This window comes from Anolis sagrei, chromosome 3, assembly GCF_037176765.1.
Source record: "Anolis sagrei isolate rAnoSag1 chromosome 3, rAnoSag1.mat, whole genome shotgun sequence".
NCBI lineage: Eukaryota > Metazoa > Chordata > Lepidosauria > Squamata > Dactyloidae > Anolis > Anolis sagrei.
In genome coordinates, this window is record NC_090023.1 from 12,931,344 (window position 1) to 12,940,241 (window position 8,898).

At 46.3% G+C, this 8,898-nt stretch overlaps 1 protein-coding gene across 1 annotated transcript; it reads right to left on the bottom strand.

Annotated features, from left to right (window-relative positions):
* Nucleotides 1–236: 236 nt before the first annotated feature.
* FAM181B (family with sequence similarity 181 member B) lies at nucleotides 237–3,739 on the bottom strand. Its single transcript, XM_060771202.2, has one exon. The coding sequence runs from the start codon at nucleotides 2,543–2,545 to the stop codon at nucleotides 1,367–1,369; it is 1,179 nt and encodes a 392-aa protein (XP_060627185.2). The 5' UTR covers nucleotides 2,546–3,739; the 3' UTR covers nucleotides 237–1,366.
* Nucleotides 3,740–8,898: the final 5,159 nt, after the last annotated feature.

An 8,898-nucleotide genomic window follows, 5' to 3' on the forward strand; every position in this document is an offset into this window, starting at 1 on the left:
ACAATGATGGATCTCAATGAAACTTGGCTCGAATACTCAATATGACCAAATGTGAACACTGGTTGAGTTTGGGGCAAATAGGCCTTGGCGTTTGGGAATTGTAGTTGCTAAGATGTATAGTTCACCTACAATCAAAGAGTATTCTGAACTCAACCAATGATGGGATGGAACCAAATTTGTCACACAGAACTCCCATGACCAACAGGAAATATTGGTAAGGGTTTGCTGGACACTGACCTTGAGTTTTGGAGTTGTAGTTCACCTACATCCAGAGAGCATGGTGGAGTCAAACAATGATGGATCTGGACCAAACTTAGCATGAATACTCAATATGCCCAAAAGTGAACACTGGTGGAGTTTAGGGGAAATAGACCATGACATTTGGGAGTTGTAGTTGCTGGGATTTATAGTTCACCAACAATCAAAGAGCATTCGGAACACCACAAACAATAGAATTGGACCAAACACAGAATCACAGTGACCGACAGAAAATACTGTGTTTTCTGATGGTCTTTGGCAACCCCTCTGACACCCCCCTCGCAACCCCCATGTTGAGAAAGGCTGCTTTGGAAGGTAGAAATCTCCCCAACACAAGCAAAACCTACCCAACACACCTCAAGATTTCTTGTCTTTCAGAATCCAAGCATCCCCATTTCCCAGGATTTATGGCCCCAACACACAGCAAGCCTTGTTTTTCAGTATATAAGCTTCTTCCCCTCCTTTATGGTTGCTAAACTTTGTGCTGGAGGAAGGCACTTGCCCTGTTCCTGTTATGCCCTGTACTGGTGGTGGGCAGTCAGGAAAAAAGGTCACAAAAGCCCCACCAGAGGGCCGGTCTTTAAAATCACCAGCAATTATAAGATCTACTAGCCGAAAGGTTGCCAGTGCGAAGCCTCGGGTTGGCATGAGTGCCCAACTATCAGCCCAGCTCACTGTTTACCTAAGCAGTTTGAAAACAGCTTGAGCTGTAAGTAGAGAAATGAGGTACTGTTAAAACAAGCGGGGAAGGTATTTTGACACCACAAAGAAAAAGATCAGAAAATGCCCAGTGACCAATAGGACGGAGGAAGTCCTGATGGCTGTTCGTCATAGAGGATTGAGCGACAGCACCTCCTTGTGGGTGGATTCGAGGACAACCTCCAAGGTGCCAAAAAGCTGGACGTGAACACAACATACCTCCTTTCTGTTCTGTCTGTCTCTGTCTTGTCTGTCCAAAACGGCATTGAAAGTTTGCCGTGTGTGTGTACTGTGATCCGCCCTGAGTCCCCTTGGGGAGATAGGGAGGAATATAAATAAAGTGTTGTTGTTATTATTATTATTATCAAATGCAACCCAGGCATGTCCGGTCCAAGGAAGGCCATGGCCACTACACTAAGGGCTGGAACAAAGCCCCTGCCCCATTCCTGCTATACCCCGATGGGGCGTACTGGTAGGCAGCAGGCAAAGGGGGGCAGTCAGGAAAGAAGGGCACAAAAGCCGCACCAGACGGCAAATGTGGCCCGGCCGCTGTGACCTCTCCCGACGCCGAGTCCGAAGGGGCAGCAGGACCGTAAAGAGCCGGTAAGGGGCGCAAGGGAGTCTCAGTAGAGTAGAGCAAAGCAGGCAAAGGCAGCGATTCGTACAAGCCGGGCCCTTCTAACACCATCTCCGAGGTTTGGAGGCGGCTTGGAGCAAAAACCGACGTCTCCGACGGATCCGGGATGAGGCCGCCATACTCCAGTAGGTCGAAAAGCTCCTCAGGGCCAGGTTCTTTCAACCCAGAGTGACTCGGCTCGGTGAAGAACGAAGGAGGGAGGTTGCGGTGCCGGAGAGGGACTTTCTTGCCCCCAACGTGCAGGACGCCTTCGGGTTGGATCGAGGAGAGTCCGACGTTGGGTGGTTGCAAGGAGTCGAAGAGCGCTGCCAAGCTTTGGCTCTGCACCAGAGTGGCGGTAGCGGCATCTCGTTTCGATGGTTGCGGAGGCTTGCAATGCACCGCCCCACCACTGGAAGGCGACAGAGAGGTGCTAGTCCTTTTCGGCTGCTTGCAATGCGCTGTGCCAACGCTGGAAGGCGACAAAGAAGCAGGAGTCCTTTTGTGAGCAATGGGAGGCTGCTGCGGTGGCTTGCAATGCGTGCCTCCGCCGCTAGGTGGCGACAAAGAGGCGATAGTCCTTTTATGCGCGTTAAGTTGCTGGTGCGGATGGCTGCTGGCAAAACTAGGATTCGGAGAGGATTCAGGAGTCGTAGCAGCAGCAGCAGCGCCGATGATGCCATTGCAACGCTTGATCTGCTTCTGCAAGTACTTGCGATGGTTGACTTTCCGCTTGGATTTGACGGGCTTGTCCAGGGCCAGCTTGATGTTGCTGGAAGCCGAGTCGATGAAGCTGAGCAGCTCCTTGAAGTCGCCCGCCTCGCCGCCTCCCGCCCCGCCGTCCAGCAGCAGCGCCGCGCCGCCCTCCTCGAAGCCCTTCTCCAGCTCCCCCAAGTCCCCCAAAGGGACCGAGAAGCCGAAGGGCAGGAAGGGGTGCCCGTGGGGGGCCAAGGGGGCCGCCTGCACTGCCATGGGGGCCCTCCGCCGCAGCCCAAGCAGCCCTCCTCCTTCGACGCTGCCTTCTTCGGGCTACTCTTCAGCCCCAGAGGGACGCCCACAGGCAGGGCGTCGAGCCAGCGAGACCAGCATCTTTCCTTCCTTCCCTCCCTCCTTCCTTTCCTTTCTTTCCTTCCTTCCAACCAATAGGAATCAATGAGGGTCAGCCAAAGGATGGATGAGTGGGCAGAGAGTCTTGCCTTCCTTCTTTCCTTCCCGTCTATCTCTTTCCTCCCTTCCCTTCCTTCTTTCCCTCTCGTCTATCTCTCTTTCCTTTCTCTTCCCTCCTTTCTCTCTCTCACGCTTTCTTTCTCTCTCTCTGTCTCTCCTCAGCCCACTTCTGGCACCCAAGCCAAGCCAGGGAGGCTGAGAAACTTTGATTTCTTCCTTTCTCTTTCTCTGTCCTTTCTTTCCTCCCTTCCTTTCTCTTCCTTCCTTTCACTCTTCCTCTCTCTCACTCTCTCTCTGTCTCTCCTCTGCCCACTTCTGGCACCCAAGTCAATCCAAGGAGGCTGAGAAGCTTTGATTTCTTCCTTTCTCTTTCCTTCTTTTCTTTCTCTCCCTTCCTCTCTCTCTCTCTCTCTCTCTCACACACACACACACACTTTTCCCCTCACTCCTCTTCCCAAGTCAAGCCAGAGAGTATGAGAAACTGATGTCTTTCTTTCTCTTTCCTTTCTTTCCTCCCTTCCTTCCTCTCTCTCACTCTTTCTTTCTCTTTCTCTCTCTCTCTGTCTCTTCTCAGCCCACTTCTGGCATCCAAGCCAAGCCAGGGAGGCTGAGAAGCTTTGGTTTCTTCCTTTCTCTTTCCTTTTTTTTTCTTTCTCACCCTTCTTTTCTCTCCCTCCCTCTCTCTCTCTCTCACACATACACACTTTTCTCTCCCTCTCTGTCTCTCCTCTACCCAAGTCAAAACAGAGTCTGAGAAGTCAAGCCAGAGAGGTTGAGAAGCCTTGATTTCTTCCTTTCTCTTTCCTTTCTTTTCTTTCCTCCCTTCTTTTCTCTTCCTTCCTTTCACTCTTCCTCTCTCTCTCTCTCTCACTCTCTCTCTCCTCTGCCCACTTCTAGCACCCAAGCCAAGCCAGAAAGGCTGAGAAGCTTTGATTTCTTCTTTTCTCTTTCCTTTCTCTTCCTTCCTTTCTCTCCTTTCCTTCCTTCCTTCCTTCCTTCCTTCCTTCCTTCCTTCCTCTCTCTCTCTCCCTCTCTCTATCCCCCCCCCTCTCTCTCCTATACCCACTTCTGGAACTCAAGCCAAATCAGGGAGGCTGAGAAGCTTTGGTTCCTTCCTTTCTCTTTCCTTTCTTTTCTTTCCTCCCTTCCCCCCTCTCTTTCTCTCTCTCTCTCTCTCTCTCACACACACACTTTCTTTCTCTCTCTCTGTCTCTCCTCTGCAGACTTCTGGCACCCAAGCCAAGCCAGAGGTCTGAGAAGCTTTGATTTCTTCTTTTCTCTTTCTTTTCTTTCTCTCCCTTCTTTTCCTCTTCCTTGCTCACTCTCACACTCTTTCTTTCTCTCGCTCTGTCTCTCCTCTGCCGACTTCTGGCACCCAAGCCAAGCCAGAGAGGCTGAGAAGCTTTGGTTTCTTCCTTCCCTCTCCGGACAAGAGCTTTTTCCACCCTCCTGGCTCCTCTTTTAGTGCCAAAGAGAGGAGGAGGCATCCAAAGAAACGAAGGGAAGGGGAGGAGAGAGAAGAAGGGCAGCCCCTCCTTTGGGAAAGCCCTGTTAACTCTTTCTTGATCCCTCTCCATGGCTCACTGAGCCTAGTTAGGTCAAGATTTAGGGGTTTCTTAGGTTTGTCCATGATTGTGCTTTCTTCCTTCATGGATTGGATGGCAATTAGGATCCCTTCCAAGTCTAGGATTCAGAGCATCCTCCTACACCAGGCATGGGTAAACTTTGGCCCTCCCTCCAGATGTTTTGGACTTCAAGTCCCACAATTCCTAACCGCCTCAGGCTTAAGTGACTGAGGGGGAAAAGAAAGGGGCCTGAGGTGGTTAGTAATTGTGGGACTTGAAGTCCAAAATACCTGGAGGACCCAAGTTTGCCCACACCTATTTATTTATTTGTCGTGTCAGGGCAACCAGTCAATTGTATTACATTTCTAACAGAACAAACAAACAGACAGACAGACAAAACACAAAATTTGCAAGTTTGGTAGTTGATTAAATGTCCTTTGACCAGTATCTGGCCACTTGGAGTGCCTCTGGTGTTGCCGCAAGAAGGTCCTCCATTGTGCTGACATGCCTTCAATGTCGATGCTAACCCCATTCTTCCATGTCTAGCACCCTCAAAGCACTCCAAACAGATGTTCATTCAGTCTCCAATGCCACTTATTACACTTTGAACAGCTCTTACCATTAGGAAATGCTTCCTAATGTTTAGGTGAGATCTCTTGTCCTCTCGTTTGAATCCATTGTCCTAGTCTCTGAAACAGCAAAAAAACAAGCTGGCTGTCTCTCCTCAGTATGACATCCTTTCAGATGTTGAAACATGGCTATCATGCCCCTTCATCACTTTTTCCAGGCTAAATATCCCTAGCTCCTTAAATTGTTCCCCATAGGGATTTGTGGTTTCCAGACCTGTGGTTGTTTTTGGTCACTCTCCTCTGGACACTTCCCAATTTGTCTATACCAGGGGTTCCCAACCTTTTTTTTTTTTTTTTTTTGACCAGGGACCACATTGACCAACATTAGTACCAAAAAGGTTACGAATCAGTTTTTGGTCAATTTCAGATTTGGTTTGGTTATTTGAGGTGCTGATTCAGGAAATTGCATTGGATAGACCACATCAGCTCTTGCTTCTGATACAGAACATATGTCATCCAGTAGTTGCCATCTGCTCGCTCATGGAAAACTATATTTAATAAGCCTCGTCACTATAAGAGGGTTGTGCGAGACCAGTTACTAGACCAACAGTGTAGTAACGAGCCCCCTGTGGCACAGTGGGTTAAACCCCTGTGCCGACAGGACTGAAGACCGACAGGTCACAGGTTCAAATCCAGCGAGAGGCGGATGAGCTCCCTCTATCAGCTCCAGATCCTTATGCGGGGAGATGAGAGAAGCCCCCCACAAGGATGATAAAAACATCAAATCATCCGGGCATCCCCTGGGCAACATCCTTGCAGACGAACAATTCTCTCACACCAGAAGTGACTTGCAGTTTCTCAAGTCGCTCCTGACACGACAAAAAAAAAGTGTAGTAACAGTGAGGCCATGGACCATATTTTAGTTCTTGTAGACCACTGGTCGTCCATGGACCACAGGTTGGGAATCACTGGTCTATACCTTCTTGAACTGAGGTTTCTAGGTGAGTTCTGACCAAAGCAGACTTTTTAACCTCTTCTTTCTTGTCTGCCTTCAAGTCCTTTAGGACTAATGGCAACCCTGTCATGGGTTTTTCTTGGCAAGGTTTCTTTAAATGGGTTTTGTCTCTAAGCCGAGCTCTCCAAGGCTGAGAGACTGACTCACACAAAATTCCCCAGTGGGTTTCCATGCCTGAGTTGAAATAAATAGGAGGTTCAAAACTTTTTTTCTTCACTTCACAAGATTTATCTGACCTGGTTGTTTCATTCCACATGTAAATAAAATGTTTGCTGAAACAGGCTTAATGGTCAGCCTATAACATTGAGCATGCCAAGTCCATGGCCATATCCAGGGGCAGCTCAACGCATTACGTAAAGTAAGCATTCGCAGTATAGTTGATTTTGCCCAGGGGCACTCTTGAGGCGCTCTTGGGGGAAAATAGACCTTGACATATGCGAGTTGTAGTTACTGGGATGTATACTTCACCTACAATCAAAGAGCATTCTGAACTCCACCAATGATGGAATTGAACCAAATATGGCACACAGAACTGCCACGACGAACAGAATATATATATCAGTGATTGGTTGGGGGGGGGGGGAATACTGTTTGCTTACCATTGAAAATTACCTAGGGCTGCCTCTGCCCATATCCCTTGTGTTACCCCTTCCTCCAGAAGCTAGCAAGGTATAGTAGTTTGACAATTGGATTCTGGAGACCAGGAGTTGAATGCTCACTTGGACTTGGAAACCTACCAGATGACTTTGAGCGAGTGACACACTCTCGTCCTCAGAAAATCCTGTGATAGGTTCACGTTCAGGTCTCCATAAGTCAGACAGTAGGAAGGCACACAACAACGACAACAACAACAAACCCTTCCTTCCCCTTCTTCCTCTCTCCCTTTCCTTTTCCCTTTTCCCATTGTTGCTGTTGTAATTGTTCACTGCCATCAATGACTTCAATAAGAGACCTCCAAAACAGCCTGTTATCAATTGTTTTGCTCAGTGGAAGAAGATTGGAAGGTAAAGATGGACAAATCAACAACTTTGTTAAGGGATACGTCAACTGGCTGGGAACATTTTTGATGATGCTTACAAGAAAGAGATGAAAATAAATTATTGTTAGGTTCAAAGATGTATTTGTTGGGATTTTTTCTTTTGCATATACAAGTAGAATTACATATTTTGTTTTGTATTGAGGGAAGAAAATGTAATATTCAGATCCACAAGAATACTGATCCTGGAAGACTATCCTACTCATCCAACGAGGGATCGCCTAAGTTAGTAAGTATTATAAGAATGCTTATGTTAATGTTTTATGTTTGGGTTTTTAGATGGTAGAGATAAATACCTGTGTGGTAACCTGCTTAGTTATGTGTTATCAGGTAGGCTGTGTTTATGTTTCACCCCAGACCTGGAGCCACCTATGACCACAGCACCACGCAAGAGTCCAGAATGTAAACAGTTTATTGTAAAAACACATAAAATATACAAAAAAGTAGGAAATAAGAAAGGAGAGAGATAATCCAAAAAAGAGTTTAACAATAGGTGATATCCACACAGGAATCCAAATGTCTCATAAGAATCCAAAGGTCATACAGTCCAGGAATAGCCAAAACCCACAAATATAGCATAAATCCAAAAATAAAAGGTACACTTAGAAAAACTGAACAAGATTCATAAAACAAAAATACAAGAAACTTCCAGGATACTTGAATTTAAAACCAGGACTTGACATGATGCAAGAACTCAGGCCTTGCATCTCACTCAAAAGCCAACATTGCCTGAATTAATTATAATGTAAACACTTTCCTGTCAATAAGCAGTAATGAAATCATAACGTTTTCCATGAATTTTCTATATTTCTTTCCCACAAAGTCTCCCTGGCCTACAGAGCTGATTATCTGCTCTAATCTTTAAACAAAGAGTTTTACTTTGTTTCCCTTGAGACTTTTCTGTTTCCTCACTCGACCCCTTATCTAATGATGTTGTTTCTGGCTCCTGTGACTGACCTTGGTCAGAGGCAGGTTCATTTCTCTGGCCTGAATTTTCAACACTTTGAACCAGGCTTGAATCTGTATCACTTTGAACCCCAAGATATGCCACAATCCCTTCTGAATAATCAGTGAACCCATCAGCCCTGGCTGGGCTACAACAGTTTACAGATCTTATATGCTTACAAGTTTTAAAAAAATAAAATAAGTATGGAGACAAAAAGTAGTTCTGCTTATATTTTGAAAACTCTAGGCTATGGGTTCTTTCACTGAAATAATCGACATGTGATCTTCCTCTTTTCTGATGAATGACATTGTCTCATGAGATGCTCAAAGCACAACAGCCCCACTTTAGTCATCTGAGGGCCCTTACACACAGCCCTATATCCCAGAATATCAAGGCAGAAAATCCCACAATATTTGATTTGAACTGAGATATCTGAATCCATACTGCCATATATTCCAGTTCAAAGCAGAAAATGTTGGATTTTATTCAGCTGTGTAAGAGGAGCCTCCATTTCTAAGGTGTGTTCAGGCTTTGTTTGCTCTGGGATCAATTTATTTTGTCTTTTTAGTATCCAGAGAACTCTGCTTCAGCACTACATTGCAGTTGGGGTTGATCCTCTTCCTATCACTCTTTTTCACTATCCAACTTTCAAAATCATACGTAAACATTGGCAATGCGAATGAGCCCTTGGTATCTCCTGGGCTTTGGTTCCAAGACCCGCCATGGATACCAAAATCCATAGATGTTCACGTCTCATTATATACAGTGGTGTTGTAAAAATGGCACCTCTTATATAAAATGGCAAAATCAAGATTTCCTTCTGTGTTTTTTTCTTCTTAGATGCTTGAATCCACAGATATGAATCCCTTGGATATGATTGGCTGACTGTACAACGAGATGAACCCTGTACAGTTCCAGCCCGGTTTACCTGTATTCTCCCCTATGAACCACCAAGACAATTAAGATCTAGGTTCTTGTGGGTTTTTTCGGGTTATAGGGCCATGTTCTAGAGGCATTTCTCCTGACA

Coding starts and splice junctions, on each gene's coding strand:
- FAM181B (XM_060771202.2), bottom strand. CDS start 2,545: ATGGCAGTGCAGGCGGCCCCCTTGGCCCCCCACGGGCACCCCTTCCTG.